Source organism: Coregonus lavaretus (genome assembly GCF_964263955.1).
Source record: "Coregonus lavaretus genome assembly, chromosome: 1".
In the NCBI taxonomy this organism is placed as follows: Eukaryota; Metazoa; Chordata; class Actinopteri; order Salmoniformes; family Salmonidae; genus Coregonus; species Coregonus lavaretus.
The window spans coordinates 82205044-82228448 of record NC_139988.1 but is presented as its reverse complement, the minus strand read 5'-3'; the positions used below and the strand labels follow the sequence as shown (position 1 = coordinate 82228448).

Below are 23405 nucleotides of genomic sequence, written 5' to 3'. Positions count from 1 at the left end.
TCTTTGTTTTAAAATCGCCGGCGTCTTGGAGCTAGAATTGGGATTATGTATACTGTGCTAATGGGTGGCTGGAGTACAGGAGAGCAATACAGCAAACTTATCAAACGAGGCGTTTGGGGCAAGTACATGGGGGCTGCCATCTATATGCACCTCCGCGATTGTCATCTTACTGCAAGTGATTCTGAGGATGTCTTGTTGCTCTTCAACAAATTTGGAGTAGTGATAAAGTTAAGCAATACATGTACCATGTGAGTATTATTGACAGTAATTGACTAACTACACCTCTGGAGAACATTTTCTTTTTTAAATTCAAAAAGACCGCAAAGGCACAGCCAGCACACTTCTTCATTGTTTCTTTGAGGGCAGTGGTCAGCTTCATGTGCCCCAAACCGACATGGCAGCTTCAACCCTGGTCCTTAGCAGAGTCCAGCTTTGGTAATGTTGTATTTGCATATTGTGTACTGTAGTAGGCAGCATATGATTAACACAGAAGGGATTATTGTATAGTCATAATGATAGCAGTTGAAACCCTTTGCTTTACATTAAAGGTATACTGACAGAGTTGACCAGAGTAAACCAAGGACCGAGGCTTTGTCACCAAACGACATGGAATTCCATCCAGATAGATACTCGTGGTAGTTATAGGCACACTTTGAGGCCTGAGGAAACATTGAGAGACGCAGCTGCCTGCGTTGGACAACATGCAGTATTATTCACTGAGTCCATGTAGTTGTCAGTCTTGCTTGCCAGACTCATGGCACTCGGCTGTGGGAAGAGACTATAGAGGTCTATGACCAGGGCTATTAAATGTCGCTAGTCCTTGAGCCCAGAGCCAGGTCCCCCAGAGTGGAGAAGAAGTCCTCCATTTCCTTCTCCAGGAGCCGGTTCCTGTTCTCTGCGTCGTGACGTGCACGCTCTGAGTTGCGGAGCTTGATCTCCAGCATCCGCTGCTTCTTCCTCTCCTGCTCCATCTCCTGCTCCAGACGCTCCATCTGAGCACCCAGTGCCGCACTGGACTCCTCCAGCCTGCAGGGGGCACACACACACACAGGTTGATTTACATAAATGTAGAGCCGGCGCTCCTCAATACCTGCAAGTAACCCGAGAAAGATTGTTGACTGATTTACAGCAATATTGAGTATTTTGGAAGGGAAAATACTTTAGTCCTTTGATTTTTTTGGACACTAGGAATCAGTCTACTCAGACAATGCACATTTTGTTGTTATGTTCACATTACCTGTTTCTCACCAGTTTCATTCAAAATTCTGACTTATTATCCCCAATAGTACAGTAAATAACCTGCAGACGTACTTTTTGATCCTGGTCTCATAGGCCACCTTCTGTTTCCTCAGCTCGTCCTTCAGGCCCTCCACCAGGCTGGTAAGTGCTTTGGAGCCTCTGTCAAGGTCTTCTGGCGTCACGATGGACGGCACCACCATATTGGCTATGGTATTCCCATTGTCACTGCAGCCTGCACTGCTAACACACAGCTCCATGGCTTCACTACTGTCCTGCTCCTGCTCTGAGACCCTATCTCCAACTCTCTCCTCCTCCCGGCCTCCCCTCTGACCCTGGCCCGGGCCCTGGGGTGAGGCTAGCTCCTGCCATTGGCACTCCCCTAGACCCTTCCCGTTACCACAGTTAGGCCCTGAGGGCTCGCTGCCTGAGTCGGGTGCGGAGATGTCACAGGATGAGGTGGACCAAGGCGTGCTGGCTACGCTAGGGACACTGCCCATGCTGGAGGAAGACGTGACGTTGTCGTAAGTGGACAGTCTCTGGGAAAAGCCGGTGGAGTCCCTGACACGCTCCCCCGAGGAGGTGCGCCTGTGGCTCCTCAGAGAGGACAGCCCGTTCATCAGCCAGTTGCCACTGGGGGACACGGTGGTGACGTCGGCCTGAGGAGGGGGCCGCGGCGTTGAGGTACCCTTGAAGGAGTACTTCCAGGAGGGGTTCTTGGTCTGCTTGCTGGGGCTGACCACCGTCTCCCCCTTCCCTGAAGGAGCCAGTCTGGGTGGAGGGGTGGTGGCAGCGCAGAGCTTTGCGTCCAGAGAAGAGGCGCTGCTGCAGGTGAGGTCCTCGTTGGGGTTGGTGGGGCAGCTCTGGAGGTCCTCCTCGGAGATCCAGCCACCGATGCTGTGCTGATGGAGCTGTTGGCCCTGGAGGGTCACCTCTGGCTGGGGAACAGGGACCTCCAACTCCCCCCTCCCCGAGTACAGACGGTTATGTTCACTGATCAGTACGGTCATGAGGCTTTGGACTAGGGAGGTCCCTTTACAGGAAATAAGAAACAATGAAAAGGTATAAGGAACCATACTGTACAACGCTGCTCTACTTTAGTCATGAATAGATAATGTGCAAGTGATGTTTTTCTGTCCTCCACTGTCCATAGACTAATGTACTGTGTCTACTCTGCCTCATACTTCCCAGACAGTTTAATCAAAAAATATCAGTACTGTCTCAGATGATTAATGCAGCACCTATTAATATCAGTATGATATAAAATGAATGAGAGTTCATACCTTCCATAATAGCCACTGGGTCCTCCATTTTGGGCCGGAGGATATTTGGTCCAAAAACTGTGGCCAGGTTCTGTACACTCATCTTGTTTTTGTTTGCGTGAGACTGGACCTCGTCAAGAAACCTATAAAGGAAGGCATGGCACGGTGGGACGGAATTAGAACCAAATGAAAATGGCACCGTGATAAAGTAAGATATTTGTGATCTTCAAAAGAAGGAGTTGGATGTTTGTGGACGTACATGCATATATACTTCAGGAGATTGTAGTTGGCGGGAGGAAGATTGCTCACTTGCTTGCCCAGCTCCTGTACACCCTAAAAGATGAGATGAGAACCTATGACATACAGTATCACCATTTATTGTTTCTTCACACAGACAACATGTACTTGAACACTGGTTTCTATCGAATGACAGAGCAGTTCTGTTCTTTGGCTTCGGTGTCATAGTAACATGAACTGGAACTAGTGCAGAGAAGTGTCTCTTACCTCCTCCACGTCTTTGGCCAGCAGCTGAGCACAGGAGAGGAAGTCCTCATACATGGAGAAAGGGACCACAGGCTCAGGCAGTTCACGGAAGTAGAGCTTCAGCAGGGACGCCACCGTGTGGACGTCAGTGTTACTGCAAGAGTGCACAAAAGAGTTATCTAGAGTGGTCTACTAACTGTATGAATCAGTCCAATAGCAAGTGCTATATTCTTAGTGGCCAACAGTGGAGGGATTTATTGTAGGCCTGTGTAATGTGTGTACAGTATATGTAGGTCTCACAGGCGGCTGGTGGCACCTTAATTGGGGAGGACGGGCTCATAGTAATGGCTGGAATGGAATGAAGTCAAAACATCATACACATGGTTTACTTATGTTTGATACCATTCACTTCATTGCAGTCGTTGTTATGAGCCGTCCTCCCCTCACCAGCCTCGTGTGTATACACCATCACAGTACAGGATGCGTACTCAGAGCATGCGCACTCAGAGCATGCGCTGACCAGCTGGCAAGTGTCTTCACTGACATTTTCAACCTCTCCATGACCCAGTCTGTAATGCCTACATGTTTCAAGCAGACCACCATAGTCCCTGTGCCCAACAACGCCAAGGTAACCTGCCTAAATGACTACATCAACACCATCATCCCAGAAACCCTGGACCCACTCCAATTCGCATACCGCCCAAACAGATCCACAGATGACGCAATCTCTATTGCACTTCACACTGCCCTCTCCCACCTGGACAAAAGGAACACCTACATGAGAATGCTGTTCAGCATTCAACACCATAGTGCCCTCCAAGCTTATGACTAAGCTAAGGACCCTGGGACTGAACACATCCCTCTGCAACTGGATCCTGGACTTCCTGATGGGCCACCCCCAGGTGGTGAGGGTAGGCAACACCACATCCACCACACTGACCCCCAACACGGTGGCCCATCAGGGGTGCGTGCTTAGTCCCCTCCTGTACTCCCTGTTCACCCATGACTGCGTGGCCACGCACGACTCCAACACCATCATTAAGTTTGCCGGCGACATGACGGTGGTAGGCCTGATCACCCACGACGATGAGACCAGCATTCAGGGAGGAGGTCAGAGACCTGGCAGTGTGGTACCAGGACAACAACCACTCCCTCAATGTGATAAAGACAAAGAAGCTGATCGTGGACTACAGGAAAAGGAGGGCCGAGCCTGACTGGTTGCATCACCGCTTGGTATGGCAACTTCTCGGCATCCGACTGCAAGGCGCTACAGAGGGTAATGCGTACAGCCCAGTACATCACTGGGACTGAGCTTCCTGCTCTTCAGGACCTCTATACCAGGCGGTGTCAGAGGAAGGCCCTAAAAATGGTCAATGACTCTAGCCACCCAAGTCATAGACTGTTCTCTGTGCTACCGCATGGCAAGCGGTACCGGATCGCCAAGTCTGGGACCAAAAGGCTTCTTAACAGCTTCTACCCCCAAGCCATAAGACGGCTGAACAGTTCATCAAATGGCTACCTGGACTATTTAAATTGACCCCCTTATTTTATTCTTATTATTGCACTGTCTCTCTTGCACAGGCTCGATGTACAGTCACTGGAATCTAACCACAAACTCGCACATACTACACACACACACACACACACACACACACACACACACACACACACACACACACACACACACACAAACGCTGCTGCTACTATCTGTTTATTATCTACAGTGCCTTTGGAAAGTATTCAGACCCTTTGACTTTTTCCACATTTTGTTAGGTTACAGCCTTATTCTAAAATTGATTAAATTGTTTTTTTCCCCCTCATCATTCTACACAAAATACCTCATAATGACAAAGCAAAAACAGTTTTTTTATAACTTTTTGTTAATTTATATAAATAAATAAAAACTGAAATATTACATTTACATAAGCATTCAGACCCTTTCCTCAGTACTTTGTTGAAGCACCTTTGGCAGAAAGTACAGCCTCGAGTCTCCTTGGGTATGACGCTACAAGCTTGGCACACCTGTATTTGGGGAGTTTCTCCCATTCTTCTCTGCAGATCCTCTCAAGCTCTGTCAGGTAAGATGGGGAGCGTTGCTGCACAGCTATTTTCAGGTCTCTCCAGAGATGTTCAATCAGGTTTAAGTCCAGGCTCTCGCTGGGCCACTCAAGGACATTCAGAGACTTGTCCGGATGCCACTCCTGCGTTGTCTTGACTGTGTGCTTATGGTCGTTGTCCTGTTGGAAGGTGAACCTTCACCCCAGTCTGAGGTCCTGAGAGCTCTGGAGCAGGTTTTCATCAAAGATCTCTCTGTACTTTGCTCCGTTAATCTTTCCCTCGATCCTGACTAGTCTCCCAGTCCCTGCCGCTGAAAAACATCCCCACAGCATGATTCTGCCACCACCATGATTCACTGTAGGGATATTGCCAGGTTTCCTCCAGATGTGAAGCTTGGCATTCAGGCCAAAGAGTTCAATCTTACATTTTACATTTTAGTCATTTAGCAGACGCTCTTATCCAGGGCGACTTACAGTTAGTGCATACATTTTTATTTATTTTTTCATACTGGCCCCCAGAGAATCTTGTTTCTCATGGTCTGAGAGTCTTTAGGTGCCTTTTGGCAAACTCCAAGTGGGCTGTCATGTACCATAAATGCCTGATTGGTGGAGTGCTGCAGAGATGGTTGTCCTTCTGGAAGGTTCTCCCATCTCCACAGAAGAACTCTAGAGCTCTGTTAGAGTGACCATCAGATTCTTGGTCACCTCCCTGACCAAGGCCCTTCTCCCCCGATTTCTCAGTTTGGCCGGGTGGCCAGCTCTAGGAATAGTCTTGTCTTCCTTTTAAGAATGATGGAGGCCACTGTGTTTTTGGGGACCTTCAATGCTGCAGATTTTTTTGGGTACCCTTCCCCAGATCTGTGCCTCGACACAATCCTGTCACAATTCCTTTGACCTCATGGCTTGGTTTTTGCTTTGACATGCAATGTCAACTGTGGGACCTTATATAGACAGGTGTGTGCCTTTCCAAATCATGTCCAATCAATTGAATTGACCACAGGTGGACTCCAATCAAGTTGTAGAAACATCTCAAGGATGATCAATGGAAACAGGATGCACCTGAGCTCAATTTCGAGTCTCATAGCAAAGGGTCTGAATACTTATGTAAATAAGGTATTTCTGTTTTAAAAAATGTATAAGGTTGCAATATATATATATATATATATATATATATGTTTTTGCTTTGTCATTATGGGGTATTGTGTGTAGATTGCTGAGGATTATATATTTTTAAAATCAATTTTAGAAAAGTCAAGTGGTCTGAATTCTTTGCACTTTACTCCCTACCTACATGTACATATTACCTCAATTACCTCAACTACCTCCTACCACATTGGCTTGCTACCGGTACCCCTTGTATGTAGCCTTGTTATTTTATTCTGTAACTATTTTTCCTTGAATTTATTTAGCTAATTCGTCTTACTTTTTTAAAACTCTGCATTGTTGGTTAAGGGCTTGTAAGTAAGCATTTCACGGTAATATTGTATTCGGTGCATGTGATAAATAACATTTCATTTCATTTGACTGTCAATAATTGACCACCACCACCACTACTGTCGCCACCACTTCTACTTCCACCTGAACAAATAGCAAGTCAGCACTTTTTGCCATTCAATAACAGCGAATGCAGATCTACCTGTCAAACAGAGGCTTATCCCCACAGTCAAAGGCTTCCTGTAGATCCTTTACCAGGTTAGCCTGCCCTGGCATCCGAAAGAGACCCTCCTCATCCAGACCTCGTTCCCTTATGAAGTCCACACATTGCTCCACCAGAAGAGGTGCCAGGCGGTGGCCAAATTTCTTCTCATACTGGACTGTGTCTTGTAAACGCTGGCCAAATATCCCTGCAGGCAAAAAACACGTTTTACATACAGTGTAGGGTACTGTATTTCAGTATTTCATTAATGGTTGTCATTCATTCAATTAAAAAAGTATTAACATAATAAAATGACAAATAAATTATATATATATATATATATATATATATATATATATATATATATATATATATATATATATATATATAAAATAAATGTTACATATTATATAAAATGACAAATCAATGGAAAGTTATGTTCAGGAATACCAATATGCAGCTCCTCAACATTCAGTAGTTGGATGAACAGTAAACACAAAATGCAAATGAAAAAAGGAGAAACGTAGAGGAAGGAGAAAAAGTTCAGACGGTCTTCACATCTACATCGATCAATCGCGCACCGCATCTCACCTGATTGTGCGCGACACCGCCTCTCAACACAGTCGCAACCACTAGACACCGACAGATCGGAGTAGTCGTAGTACGTCATCGAGCAAGTGCTACACGGAATCAGAGTGCGCTTTTCATACGTTCCAAAGCCACATTTACCAAGCAGCGACGGTCGAAGTAATTCAATCCAGTCTGGCTCGTGCATTCGAGGTGACTGGTTTTCTAAAAACACGTAATGAACGTAATGACACATATATAGACTTTGGTAATAGCGCAGCGTCCGAGCAGAATGAGACGAGGATGAGAACGAGAAGACAGGTAGTCAGCACATAAAAATGTAAATAGCAGACATGGAAGCGTCACGGGTTCTGCCAGCAGTATTCCTGTTAACGACAGTTCAATAAATTGGCGACAGTTCTATTCTTGATGGAGAGCGAGAACTGGAAAACATTCCTGCAGCCATGTACATTTGAGACGATGGAAACGAAATACACTGCAGTGCAACAGAACATTCAGGGGCCAATACAAAACGTGTCAATAGGCCTCAAATAATGTACAGATGGAATCCTGCTGTTATCAGCAACCTCGTGTATATCCTCCCGATGTAAAATGGAAATGATAGCCAACCGTTTTCAGTTTAGGCCCTCTACATGAATTAGACATGTTGAGCTAAAGAAGAGTCATCTTCGTCATTGCATGCTCCTTCTAAAATGTAATGTATGAAGCCACAAGGACTGGCTACAATAGTGTGCCTCCCTTCCAGTTCCAGGGTGTTGGTTGGTTTAAAGTTATGGCTATGATATGAAAGCACTGATGTCAGACAGACATACTGTGATCCTCCTATTTATAATGTCCTTTTTGTAACATAATATCTGGATATCCAGTTGCCTCCACACAACCTAGCCCAGTTATATTTCTGGACACATGTCAAGGATAGTAGCATACAGTAGACTAGCCTCCAGTGCAACGTTAGCAACTGTACAGGGTGTAATGACACACTAGTGAGGAAATGCAGACTTACAGCTCTGAAAGGAACTGTTAGTCTGTTCTGAACATACAGTGCATTTGGAAAGTATTCAGACCCCTTGACTTTTCCACATTTTGCTATGTTACAGCCTTATTCTAAAATAGAATAAATTGTTTCAATCTAAACACAATAACCAATAATGACAAAAACAAAAACAGGTTTTTAGACATACAAAAAAACACACACAAAAAACAACAGACTCTTTACTCAATACTTTGTTGTAGCACCTTTGGCTGCGATCACAGCCTCGCGTCTTCTTGGGTATGACTCTACAAGCTTGGCACACCTGCATTTGGGGAGTTTCTCCCATTCTTCTCTGCAGATCCTCTTAAGCTCTGCCAGGTTGGATGGGGAGCGTCGCTGCACAGCTATTTTCAGGTCTCTCCAGAGATGTTCGATCGGGTTCATGTCCGGGCTCTGGCTGGGCCACTAATGGACATTCAGAGACCTGTCCAGAACGCACTCCTGCATTGTCTTGGCTGTTTGCTTAGGGTCGTTGTCCTGTTGGAAGGTGAACCTTCGCCCCCAGTCTGAGGTCCTGAGCACTCTGGAGCAGGTTTTCATCAAGGATCTCTCTGTACTTTGCTCCGTTCATCTTTCCCTCGATCCTGACTAGTCTCCCAGTTCCTGCCGCTGAAAACCTCCCTGACCAAGGCCCTTCTCCCCCGATTGCTCAGTTTGGCCGGGCGGCCAGCTCTAGGAAGAGTCTTGGTGGTTCCAAACTTCTTCCATTTAAGAGTAATGGAGGACACTGTGTTCTTGGGGACCTTCAATGCTGCATACATTTTTTGGTACCCTTCCCCAGATCTGTGCCTCGACACAATCCTGGCTCGGAGCTCTACGGACAATTCCTTCAACTTCATGGCTTGGTTTTTGCTTTGACATGCACTGTCAACTGTGGGACCTTATATAGACAGGTGTGTGCCTTTCCAAATCATGTCCAATCAATTGAATTTACCACAGGTGGACTCCAATCAAGTTGTAGAAACATCTCAAGGATGATCAAAGGAAACAGGATGCACCTGAGCTCAATTTCGAGTCTCATAGCAAAGGGTCTGAATACTTATGTAAATAAGGTATCTCTGTTTTTTTATTTGTAATAAATGTGCAAAAATGTCTAAAAACCTGTTTTCGCTTTGTCATTATAGGGTATTGTGTGTAGACTGATGAGGATTTTTTTTATTTAATCCATTTTAGAATAAGGCTGTAACATAATTTTTTTTTGGAAAAAGTCAAGGGGTCTGAATACTTTCCGAATGCACTGTACGTCATAAAATGATATTCTGTCTGTCAAACCACTGACCCCATAAAGCACAAGTCAAAGACGTTTGAATGACATATACAAAGAGCATAATGTGAGCCCTGACCAGAATATGCTTTCACTGAGCTTTAGAGGGAATTTTGTAATCATTCCGTCTAGTAATATAAGTCTGGGCAAAGCAGTTTACCTCTAGCCTGGCTAAACCAGACCAAACAAAGCAAAACAACAGTGAAATCATTTGGAATGCCAGGCTAGTTTACCTCCTCCAAAGGGTGCCCAGATGACCCGTCGTATGGCCTTGACCCAGTCATCCATGTCACTCTGAGAGTTGGCCATGAGTAGAAAGGCCTCATGACTGATAGCAGCACGGTCCTTTTCTCCTCCTGGACCACCTGAGCGAAAAAGAGAGAGAGAGAAAGAGAGCAAGAGAGAGATGAAGAGAGAGATAGAAATTGAGAAAGTGAGACATAGAGAGAGAAAGAGAGAGAGAGATGGAGAGAGAGAGAGAGAGAGATGGAGAGAGAGAGAAAGAAAGAGAGAGATGGAGAGAGAAGGAGAGAGAGAGATGAGTGGATGAGTCTTTGGAAAGTAAATGTTGTTGCCAGACTCCAATCTGGGGGAAGACTGGACTGATGTTAATTAAAGGTTGATGAGTCCAGCAGCCACTTCAATATCCTCCCATGTTTTTTCCCCATACCACAGCTCTACAGGGGGAGATGGTGTCCTTCAAGATCCCATCGCTGTACTAGGCTACAATATGAGATCTTGTGAATGTTCAACAACCTCTGACTCCTTAAAAATCCAACTGTCTAAATAAAAATTCTGATTAGATTTTCAGCAAACAAGCTAAACATCAACTGGCCTCATCTCAGACCTGTTGGTAAATAATGTTGTAACTGGCATTATTACCACTAGATGGTGTAGTTGTTGTGTTTAGAATACAGTGACAGCTACATACAGAACAGACTGACTGAAATACCGATATAGACTATGTCTCAATTGATTGACCCTAATTGTCACATTTAAGTGATTAGTCAGATATCATTCTTTAGATGTGATTTTACTGTGGTCCAGTTATATGTTATGGTATCTCTTGCTATGTTACTCAATCGCATTTAGCTTGGGGAAGGTAAACCAAATATAAACAGCAGTGCCATAAATGCCTTTGTCACCCAGCTCAGCAAACTCACACCACTGTGATTATCACTGAGCAGACCAGTCGCTGTGTACTCACTTCCAAAAGGGTTCTTCGGCTGTCCCCATAGGAGAACCCTTTTTGGTTCCAGGTAGAACCCTTTTTGGTTTCAGGTAGAATCCTTTTGGGTTCCATGTCGAACCCTCTGTGGAAAGGGTTTTTACCTACAACCAAAAAGGTTCTACCTGGAACCAAAAAGGGTTCTTCAAAGGGTTATCCTATGGGGACAGCTGAAGATCCATTTTAGGTTCTAGATAGCACTTTTTTTTTTTTAAGAGTGTAGATACAGGTTTGTATTCTAGTACCTGGCTGAAATGCTTTAGTCATCATTACTTTCATCATTATTACCACATGCAGTATTTTCATTCAGTCAGTACCTCATATACAGTACCTAATATTATTTTGATGAAGTACAGATGTCGGATCTTAATATGACCCATTTTGTCGCAGGAGAAAAATAATCCTGCAGCAGGAGGATTTGAATCAATATTCAATATTTAGAATTGCTGCCAGGGGGCAGCTGGAAGCGGTGTTTGTAGGCTGTACAATGAAGTACCATACCTAGGGGGTTATGGTTTGGGGAAGGCTCTCCAACCGACCTCATACCATCAAGTATCATCAAGTATTCTCATTGCTTGCTAGAGCATTGTGAACTGCCATAGCGCAGTTGTCTGAGAAGCATACATCAGCGCCAAACATTATAGGATCGCGCCCAGTGCTGGGCAATCATTTTTACACTTTGTATGACTGGAAACTAATGTTGGTGTAGTCTACTGTTATTATTTAATCAATCCAAAAGGCAGCTACCTACTGCCTACCTGCCTCCAAAGGCACCTGCCTTAGTAGGCTGCACTTTTCCAGTACGTTACTGACATTTGTGACGAGGCAGCATCACGTGATAACGCATTCACATTCCACGGAGCGGTAGATGTTTGCAGCCACATTGTAGCCACTGTAGCAGTGTGAGCAACCATCTCAAAATGAAAAAATCTGACACGAATAATAAGTAAACAAGTAACAGAATGGATCTCTTCAGTACCTGTTAATGAATGAAGTTGACACCGACCAGAATAATTATCCTACTGTATAGGGTCCTCTTCTAACATATTGCTGGTCTGCTGCTCCATCGTTGTAAGCTTGCGTGCATGATATTATACAGGCTACGATTTTTTGAGATAGCTAAATAAGATATTTTACTGACTGTTTAAGAATGATTAATAGCCAGAATAGTGGTGTTTCACTGTGAAGCTAATATTGCATTAGAGTTAATAATGTGCTTTTCTAATGAGTAGGCTTGCATTGTGATTAATTCATACAACTATCACACCCTTGCATATTATTAAATGACATTGATTTTCAAGATGTATATTTTATATTCGTTGATAACTAATATTGAAAGGTGATATGATGTAATCTAACTAGATTAGAAGGCCTAGGCTACTTCATCCTAATGTAAGCTCAATGCATTGTATACAAAACAAATACTGGCATGTGATAAAGGACCACATGACCAATATAATTATATAAATGCATATCAAACAGGAATATATATTCAGTTAAATGAATACAGCATTGTAATATTATTGATGCCTTTCTCTCTCCTTGCAGGGGATTAGACAGATGAACTGCAGTCACCAGATAGATGCCCAAGCCTCAAAACCAGAAACATGTGGAGACATCAACACTTGTAATTTTGAATAAATGTTAACATTTGTATTGGTTTTCCTGTATCTGTGCATGAGTCCTTAAAACACAGTCCATTGTACAAAATAAGTAATTACCAAGTGAGGGATTTCAAGGAGATTAACCTCCAACAATCATAAACTTGTTCAGTACATAAGCTTGTTCAGCCACAGGTTTTTTTTATAGACATGACTGGAGTTTACAGTTTTTTGTTCCAGCCCTTCACTAACACCTAATTCAACTAATTGTGGTCTAAATTGAAAACTTACTCCAAGTGCAATCTCCTGGGACAGAAATCATGTCTGTAGTTTAGAATGAGCTTCATAAGTACATTGTCCTGACAAATCTGCATGATAAACAATAACATGGTGAATCTATTTCTATCTAACATTGCGATGTAGCACACTCCTGAATAATATCCTGGGAAATGATGATTATCCTGGTGCCTGGGAGGTTCACAACAAGTTATTTACATCTGCAGGGTGTCATGGTGGGATGTCCTTCAACCTGGAACAAGCAGAGACAAGGGGGGAGAAATTAACCTCACTTCTCAAATTTCAGTGCTGGTTCAAGTTGCTGAAGCCACAACTACCTTTATTAATGTGCAATCGTTTGGTTAACAGTTTTGTATATTTTTAGGCTTGGTCAAGTTGTTTAACAGTAAGAGTAGAATAACTTAGCCTCTAATTTTAACTAGCAACACCAACCCCAATGGTGCAACACAATAGGGGAAGGGAAAGTGGCAAGAAAAAGTTCGCTAACATTAGCTAGGTAAACAGACACTACATACAGCTAGCTAGCAAAACATATTCATCAACAGAATGCACAAATAACTTGGCTGGCTTGCAAGACTGAACAGAACACAGCTGGTTGCAACGTTTTTCATCAGATGTTGTTAAAATGTCTTACATCCAAACGAGTCGGGCAGGACTGTTTTCTCCTGCCAAGCCAATGCAATGGAGTGAAATGTGATCCGGTGCCCACTTTAGTCCCTGAAAACAAATAGGAATAAATTATTACTTTAGCTGGCTAGCAAGTTCACTAATTCCAGTTCTTCACAATTGACACATTGCTGAATCTACGATTAGTTAGTTTAGTTGTTCATCTCTAAACAGACAATAAGCAGGATGAGATCGCCTGCTAGCTAGTTATCGTGTCCGACCCCACTGGGCACACACTGGTTGAATCAACGTTGTTTCCACATCATTTCAATTAAATGACATTGAACCAACATAGAATAGACGTTGAATTGACGTCTTTGCCCAGTGGGATGTGTTAGCTAGCTAACTTGGCAACGAGCTGATAAACACCAGTTACTCAGCATTTGAATTAAAAAATCATATGAAAGTAATTTGTAGATTTATTTTTACATAATTTGGTGAATAAATAAACGTTATACTTACATTTCTCAAAGTTATTCCTTTTTCTTCTGGAAAATGTTATCCCAAGCGGGGACTTCTGTGCGCCATTAATTCAGATTTTTTATTTTATGGGATTAGATTATGGGATTAGATTTGTATTTTATTAGGCTCCCCATTAGCCGACGCCAGTGGTGACAGCTAGTCTTACTGAGGTCCGATACATAACGAAAAATACATTACAGACAAAATACTTTACAGTTTACATACATTTAAAAACATTAACATGTAGTGTTTATGTGTCAGCATCTATCAGTTACACATACATGTCAGTACATACACACAAGAAGTAGGTCACATGTGGGAGAGGCATTGTACCGTGAGTTGTTGCTTTATTTGTTTTTTCAAACCAGGTTTGCTGTTCACTTGCACTATATGAGATGGAAGGGAGCACCATGTAATCATGGCTCTGTATAATACTGTACGTTTCCTTGAATTTGTTCTGGACCTGGGGACTGTGAAAAGACCCCTAATGTTATGTCTGGTGGAGAAAGTGTTACTGGATGGCAGCGCTGTGTGTAAGTTGACTATGCAAACTGTTGTGTTCAGTAATATGGTGTCGTAGCTCAGTTGAGTATTGAATACTGTTGCTTTAAGAATGTATCAGGCACTTTTTCGTGAACGGAGGTGTGAGGATTGAATGAGTGAGTTTTGTATGAATTGTTAACATGATGATCAGTTCAGTTTAATTGCACAACAAGCCTCCGTGCATTTGTAACACAAACAATTTGGAATTTCCAACACATTAATGTTTCTTATAAAAACAAGAAGTGATGCAGTCAGTCTTTCCTCAACTCTTAGCCAACAGAGACTGATTACAATGAAGATCAAAACGTGCCGCTCTGTTCTGGGCCAGCTGCAGCTTAACTAGGTCCTTCTTTGCATCACTTGACCATATGACTGGACAATAATCAAGATAAGATAAAACTAGAGCCTGCAGGACTTGCTTTATGGAGTGTGGTGTCAAAAAAGCAGAGCATCTCTTTATCATGGACAGACCTATCCCCATCTTTACAAACATTTAATCTATATGTTTTGACCATGACAGTTTACAATCCAAGGTAACACCAAGTAATTTAATCTCCTCAATTTGTTCAACAGCCACACCATTCATTACCAGATTCAGCTGAGGTCTAGAATTTAGGGAATGATTTGTACCAAATACAATGCTTTTAGTTTTAGAGATGTTCAGGACCAGTTTATTACTGGCCACCCATTCCAAAACTGACTGCAACTCTTTGTTAAGGGTTTCAGTGACTTCATTAGCTGTGGTTGCTGACGCATATAGGGTTGAATCATCAACATACATGGACACACAGGCTTTGTTTAATGCCAGTGGCAGGTCATTGGTAAAAATAGAAAAGAGTAGAGGGCCTAGAGAGCTGCCCTGCAGTACACCACACTTTACATGTTTGACATTAGAGAAGCTTCCATTAAAGATAACCCTCTGAGTTTTATTAGATAGCTCTGAATCCATGATATGGCAGAGGTTGAAAAGCCATAACACATAAGTCTCTCAACAAAAGGTTATGGTCAATAATATTAAAGTCTGCACTGAAATCTAACAGTACAGCTCCCACAATCTTCTCATTAGCAATTTCTTTCAACCAATCATCAGTCATTTGTGTCAGTGTTGTAAATGTTGAGTGCCCTTCTCTATAAGCATGCTGAAAGTCTGTTGGTAGTTTGTTTACAGAGAAATAGCACTGTATTTGGTCAAACACAATTATTTCCAGTTTGCTAAGAGCTGGCAGCAAGCTGATAGGTCTGTTGTCAGAACCAGTAAAGGCATAGCTCTTGTATAGCCACACCAGTATAGCCACTCTTGCATAGCGGAATGACTTTGGCTTCCCTCCAGGCCTGAGGACAAACACTTTCCTCTAGGCTCAGATTAAAGATATGACAGATAGGAGTGGCTATAGAGTCAGCTACCATCCTCAGTAGCTTTCCATCTAAGTTGTCAGTGCCAGGAGGTTTGTCATTATTGATCGATAACAATAATGTCTCCACCTCTCCCACACTAACTTGACAAAATTCTAATTTACAATGCTTTTCTTTCATTATTATTATTTTTTTTTTAAATTGGCAACACCAAATGGTGTTGTGATGAATAAGCCTTCTGATTTGATGAAAGATGTAGTTGAATTTGTCTTTCTGCCCATATTTTCATTTTCATCATTCTTTATATCATTGATCTTGACTTCATAATACAGTTTCTTCTTCTATTTGTTGAGTTTAGTCACATCATTTCTCAATTTGCAGTCCCACTCCTTTTCCCCCATCTCTTTCAACCATACAGTTGTATGTTTATCAATAAATTAATGAAGTGCAGCATCTGTATGCTCCTTATTAATCACATCCGACCAACAAATATTTTTTACATCATCCGTATAAGAGTCACAGCAAAATATTTTGTATGATCTCTTATACACTATTTTAGGCCCAGCTTTTGGAACTTTGTCTTTCCTGGATATAGCCACTATATTGTGATCCCTGCATCCAATAGGTACGCATACAGCTTTAAAACAAAGTTCTACAGTATTAGTAAAAATGTTATCAATACATGTGAATGATCTTGCTCCTGTAGTGTTTGTAAACACCCTGGTAGGTTGACTAATAACCTGAACCAGATTACAGGCACTGTTACAGTGAGAAGCTTCTTCTTCAGCAGACAACTTGATGAAAACCTGTCAATATTCAAGTCCCCAAGAAAATAGACCTCTCTGTTTACATCACATACACCATCAAGCATTTCACACACATTATTTAGATACTGACTGTTAGCACTTGGTGGCCTAAAGCAACATCCCAAAATAATAGGCTTTAGATGAGTTTGGTGAACCTGCAACCACAACACTTCAATAACACTTGACATAAGATCTTCTCTAAGCATTACAGTGATTAGAACAGCGCCGGAGAAGATGGCTGCCGTTTTACAGCCCTCTAACCAATTGTACTATTATGTGTGTTTTTCCGCGTTATTTGTAATTTATTTTGTACATAATGTTTCTGCCATCGTCTCTTATAACCAAAAAGAGCTTCTGGATATCAGGACAGCGATTACTCACCTCGTATTGGACAAAGATTTTTTCTTCAACGAGGCGGCCGCGAAGGATATCATACAGACACCCGACAAGGCCCAAATCCCTGTCATTCGCATGAGGAAGAGACGGAGATATCGTGGACGTAGGTTGGGGTGCCTTGTAAGGATCCGACGGCGAGCGAGTAAACTGCCGCTCCCATCAATCCTATTAGCCAATCTTCAATCATTGGAGAACAAATTGGATGACCTAAGATTACGGTTATCCTACCAACGGGACATTAAAAACTGTAATATCTTATGTTTCACCGAGTCGTGGCTGAACGACGACATGGATAACATACAGCTAGCGGGCTATACTCTACATCGGCAGGATAGAACGGCTGACTCCGGTAAGACAAGGGCTGGCGGTCTGTGTATATTTGTAAACAACAGCTGGTGCACAAAATCAAATACTAAGGAAGTCTCAAGGTTTTGCTCGCCTGAGGTAGAGTATCTTATGATAAGCTGTAGACCACACTATTTACCAAGAGAGTTTTCATCTATATTTTTCATAGCTGTCTATTTACCACCACAAACCAATGCTGGCATTAAGATTGCACTGAATGAGCTGTATAAGGCCATAAATCAACAGGAAAACGCTCATCCAGATGCAGCGCTCCTAGTGGCCGGGGACTTTAATGCAGGGAAACTTAAATCCGTTCTACCTAATTTCTACCAGCATGTTAAATGTGCAACCAGAGGAAAAAAAACTCTGGACCACCTTTACTCCACACACAGAGACGCATACAAAGCTCTCCCTCGCCCTCCATTTGGCAAATCTGACCATAACTCTATCCTCCTGATTCCTGCTTATAAGCAAAAACTAAAGCAGGAAGCACCAGTGACTCGGTTAATAAAAAAGTGGTCAGATGACGCAGATGCTAAGCTACAGGACTGTTTTGCTAGCACAGACTGGAACATGTTCCGGGATTCTTCAGATAGCATTGAGGAGTACACCACATCAGTCACTGGCTTCATCAATAAGTGCATCGATGATGTCGTCCCCACAGTGACCGTACGTACATACCCCAACCAGAAGCCATGGATTACAGGAAACATCCGCACTGAGCTAAAGGGTAGAGCTGCCGCTTTCAAGGAGCGGGACTCTAACCCGGACGCTTATAAGAAATCCCGCTATGCCCTCCGACGAACCATCAAACAGGCAAAGAGTCAATACAGGACTAAGATTAAATCGTACTACACTGGCTCTGACGCTCGTCGGATGTGGCAGGGCTAGAAAACTATTACAGACTACAAAGGGAAGCACAGCCGCGAGCTGCCCAGTGACACAAGCCTACCAGACGAGCTAAACCACTTCTATGCTCGCTTCGAGGCAAGCAACACTGAAGCATGCATGAGAGCACCAGCTGTTCCGGATGACTATGTGATCACGCTCTCCGTAGCCCGATGTGAGTAAGACTTTTAAGCAGGTCAACATTCACAAGGCTGCAGGGCCAGACGGATTACCAGGACGTGTACTCCGAGCATGTGCTGACTAACTGGCAAGTGTCTTCACTGACATTTTCACCATGTCCCTGACTGAGTCTGTAATAACAACATGTTTCAAGCAGACCACCATAGTCCCCGTGCCCAAGGACTCTAAGATAACCTGCCTAAATGACTACCGACCCGTAGCACTGACGTCTGTAGCCATGAAGTGCTTTGAAAGGCTGGTCATGGCTCACATCAACAGCGTTATCCCAGAAACCCTAGACCCACTCCAATTTGCATACCGCCCCAACAGATCCACAGATGATGCAATCTCTATTGCACTCCACACTGCCCTTTCCCACCTGGACAAGAGGAACACCTACGTGAGAATGCTATTCATTGACTACAGCTCAGCATTCAACACCATAGTGCCCTCAAAGCTCATCACTAAACTAAGGATCCTGGGACTAAACACCTCCCTCTGCAACTGGATCCTGGACTTCCTGACGGGCCGCCCCCAGGTGGAGAGGGTAGGTAACAACACATCTGCCACACTGATCCTCAACACGGGGGCCCCTCAGGGGTGCGTGCTCAGTCCCCTCCTGTACTCCCTGTTCACCCATGACTGCATGGCCAGGCACGACTCCAACACCATCATTAAGTTTGCCGACGACACAACAGTGGTAGGCCTGATCACCAACAACGATGAGACAGCCTATAGGGAGGAGGTCAGAGACCTGGCCGTGTGGTGCCAGGACAACAACCTCTCCCTCAACGTGACCAAGACAAAGGAGATGATTGTGGACTACAGGAAAAAAAAGAGGACTGAGCACGCCCCCATTCTCATCGACGGGGCTGTAGTGGAACAGGTTGAGAGCTTCAAGTTCCTTGGTGTCCACATCACCAACGAACTATCATGGTCCAAACACACCAAGACAGTCGTGAAGAGGGCACGACAAAGCCTATTCCCCCTCAGGAGACTGAAAAGATTTGGCATGGGTCCTCAGATCCTCAAAAAATTCTACAGCTGCACCATCGAGAGCATCCTGACTAGTTGCATCACCGCCTGGTATGGCAACTGCTTGGCCTCCGACCGCAAGGCACTACAGAGGGTAGTGCGTACGGCCCAGTACATCACTGGGGCCAAGCTTCCTGCCATCCAGGACCTCTATACCAGGTGGTGTCAGAGGAAGGCCCTCAAAATTGTCAAAGACTCCAGCCACCCTAGTCATAGACTGTTCTCTCTGCTACCGCACGGCAAGCGGTACCGGAGTGCCAAGTCTAGGTCCAAAAGACTTCTCAACAGCTTCTACCCCCAAGCCATAAGACTCCTGAACAGCTAATCATGGCTACCCGGACTATTTGCACTGCCCCCCCACCCCATCCTTTTACGCTGCTGCTACTCTGTTAATTATTTATGCATAGTCACTTTAACTCTACCCACATGTACATATTACTTCAACTATCTCAACTAGCCGGTGCCCCCGCACATTGACTCTGCACCGGTACCCCCCTGTATATATAGCCTCCCTACTGTTATTTTATTTTACTTCTGCTCTTTTTTTCTCAACACTTTTTTTGTTGTTGTTTTATTTTTACTTTTTTGTTAAAAATAAATGCACTATTGGTTAAGGGCTGTAAGTAAGCATTTCACTGTAATGTCTGCACCTGTTGTATTCGGCGCATGTGGCCAATAACATTTGATTTGATTTGATTTGTTATGGCTCTGAATATACAGCAACATCTCCCCAATAAGCATTCCTGTCTCTTCTATAGATGTTATATCCTTGTATTGCTACTGCTGTATCATCAAAGGAATAATATTAGCGAGTCTCAGACATGGCTAATATGTGAATGTTATCTAATGTCAGCAAGTTATTGATTTAATGAACCTTATTTCTAAGGCTACATACAGTGGGGAGAACAAGTATTTGATACACAAAAAAATCCAGAAAATCACATTGTATGATTTTTAAGTAATTAATTTGCATTTTATTGCATGACATAAGTATTTGATACATCAGAAAAGCAGAACTTAATATTTGGTACAGAAACCTTTGTTTGCAATTACAGAGATCATACGTTTCCTGTAGGTCTTGACCAAGTTTGCACACACTGCAGCAGGGATTTTGGCCCAGTCCTCCATACAGACCTTCTCCAGGTCCTTCAGGTTTTGGGGCTGTCGCTGGGCAATACGGACTTTCAGCTCCCTCCAAAGATTTTCTATTGGGTTCAGGTCTGGAGACTGGCTAGGCCACTCCAGGACCTTGAGATGCTTCTTACGGAGCCACTCCTTAGTTGCCCTGGCTGTGTGTTTCGGGTCGTTGTCATGCTGGAAGACCCAGCCACGACCCATCTTCAATGCTCTTACTGAGGGAAGGTTGTTGTTGGCCAAGATCTCACGATACATGGCCCCATCCATCCTCCCCTCAATACGGTGCAGTCATCCTGTCCCCTTTGCAGAAAAGCATCCCCAAAGAATGATGTTTCCACCTCCATGCTTCACGGTTGGGATGGTGTTCTTGGGGTTGTACTCATCCTTCTTCTTACTCCAAACACAGCGAGTGGAGTTTAGACCAAAAAGCTCTATTTTTGTCTCATCAGACCACATGACCTTCTCCCATTCCTCCTCTGGATCATCCAGATGGTCATTGGCAAACTTCAGACGGGTCTGGACATGCGCTGGCTTGAGCAGGGGGACCTTACGTGCGCTGCAGGATTTTAATCCATGACGGCGTAGTGTGTTACTAATGGTTTTCTTTGAGACTGTGGTCCCAGCTCTCTTCAGGTCATTGACCAGGTCCTGCCATGTAGTTCTGGGCTGATCCCTCACCTTCCTCATGATCATTGATGCCCCACGAGGTGAGATCTTGCATGGAGCCCCAGACCGAGGGTGATTGACCGTCATCTTGAACTTCTTCCATTTTCTAATAATTGCGCCAACAGTTGTTGCATTCTCACCAAGCTGCTTGCCTATTGTCCTGTAGCCCATCCCAGCCTTGTGCAGGTCTACAATTTTATCCCTGATGTCCTTACACAGCTCTCTGGTCTTGGCCATTGTGGAGAGGTTGGAGTCTGTTTGATTGAGTGTGTGGACAGGTGTCTTTTATACAGGTAACGAGTTCAAACAGGTGCAGTTAATACAGGTAATGAGTGGAGAACAGGAGAGCTTCTTAAAGAAAATCTAACAGGTCTGTGAGAGTCGGAATTCTTACTGGTTGGTAGGTGATCAAATACTTATGTCATGCAAATTAATTACTTAAAAATCATAGAATGTGATTTTCTGGATTTTTGTTTTAGATTCCGTCTCTCACAGTTGAAGTGTACCTATGATAAAAAATTACAGACCTCTACATGCTTTGTAAGTAGGAAAACCTGCAAAATCGGCAGTGTATCAAATACTTGTTCTCCCCACTGTATATTAATATGGGCTATTTCCAGCCCTTTCCTGGGTAGTTTATCAGAGATAGATATAACATTGAAAATAACACAGCCATGCAATCTCCATAGACAAGCATTGGCAGTAGAATGACCTTATTGAAGAGCTCAGTGACTTTCAACGTGGCACCGTCATAGGATGTCACCTTTCCAACAAGTCAGTTGGTAAAATATCTGCCCTGCTAGAGCTGCCCCGGTCAATTGTAACTGCTGTTATTGTGAAGTGGAAACGTCTAGGAGCAACAACGGCTCAGCCGCGAAGTTGAAGGCCACACAAGCTCACAGAACGGGAACGCCGAGTGCTGAAGCGCGTGGCGCATTAAAATCGTCTGTCCTCGGTTGCAACACTCACTACCGAGTTCTAAACTGCCTCTGGAAGCAATGTCAGCACAAGAACTGTTCGCCCGGAACTTCATGAAATGGGTTTCCATGGCCGAGAAGCCGCACACAAGCCTAAGATTACCATGTGCAATGCCAAGCGTCAGCTGGAGTGGTGTAAAGCTCGCCGCCATTGGACTCTGGAGCAGTGGAAACACATTCTTCTCTAGTAATGAATCACTTTTCACCATCTGGCAGTCCGGGTTTGGCGGATGCCAGGAGAACGCTACCTGCCCCAATGCATAGTGCCAACTGTAAAGTTTGGTGGAGGAGGAATAATCGTCTGGGGCTGTTTTTCATGGTTCTGGCTAGGCCACTTAGTTCCAGTTGAGGGAAATCTTAACGCTACAGCATACAATGACATTCTAGACGATTCTGTGCTTCCAACTTTGTGGCAACAGTTTGGGGAAGGCCCTTTCCTGTTTCAGCATGACAATGCCCCCGTGCAGAAAGCGAGGCCCATACAGAAATGGTTTGTCTCCCTGCACAGAGCCCTGACCTCAACCCCATCGAACACCTTTGGGATGAATTGGAACGCCGACTGCGAGGCAGGCCTAATTGCCCAACATCAGTTCCTGACCTCACTAATGCTCTTGTGGCTGAATGGAAGCAATCCCCACAGCAATGTTCCAACATTTTGTGGAAAGCCTTCCCGAGAAGAGTGGAGGCTGTTATAGCAACAAAGGGGGGACCAACTCCATATTAATGCCCATGATTTTGGAATGAGATGTTCGGCGAGCAGGTGTCCACATACTTTTGGTCATGTAGTGTATGTTCGCCCTCTGGCTGGTATTGTCATCGCAACAACTTAGTCCTTTTTGAACAGACTAAGGGCGATTTATCTATTTGACCAGCATTCCGTAAAGTATTTCTTTGTTTACCATGGAAAATCTACTGTGGCAATTTACTTGACAATTTGTATGAACAGAAATTAATGTTGGTGTAGCCTACTGACTGTTATTATTTTATTTGTTAATCGTTTCCTATTTATGTTATCCAAATGTGTCATTTCTTATCAAGATCAGGGGGAAAATATTCCTGGACTGTCCATATTTGAAATGTGTAACTACATCAAGTCAATCGGGGGGATTGACTTATTTGTGCCAGAATGGCTGGAATCATATCTACGTGACATGGTAGGCCTATGAGTGCACATTAAAGGCAGCATCCCTAACCGCTAGACCACCCCAAGCCACAATTGAACTCAATTTTGACAGTTCATTCGTAACCTTAGGATACACTAGACAT

The 23405-nt window shown here is 43.8% G+C and overlaps 1 protein-coding gene across 1 annotated transcript in view; it reads right to left on the bottom strand.

Annotated features, from left to right (window-relative positions):
- Positions 1 to 803: 803 nt before the first annotated feature.
- The window catches only part of LOC311129893 (rho GTPase-activating protein 22-like), a gene marked incomplete at both ends in the record, with an annotated part of 35570 nt that continues 12968 nt past the window's right edge, over positions 804 to 23405 (bottom strand). The window contains 7 exons of the mRNA XM_084162422.1: positions 804 to 1026; positions 1312 to 2269; positions 2520 to 2641; positions 2758 to 2831; positions 3003 to 3135; positions 6675 to 6882; positions 9793 to 9924. Of these exons, the coding sequence (XP_084018548.1) occupies positions 804 to 1026; positions 1312 to 2269; positions 2520 to 2641; positions 2758 to 2831; positions 3003 to 3135; positions 6675 to 6882; positions 9793 to 9924 (1850 nt within the window). The remainder of the gene's footprint in view (positions 1027 to 1311; positions 2270 to 2519; positions 2642 to 2757; positions 2832 to 3002; positions 3136 to 6674; positions 6883 to 9792; positions 9925 to 23405) is intronic.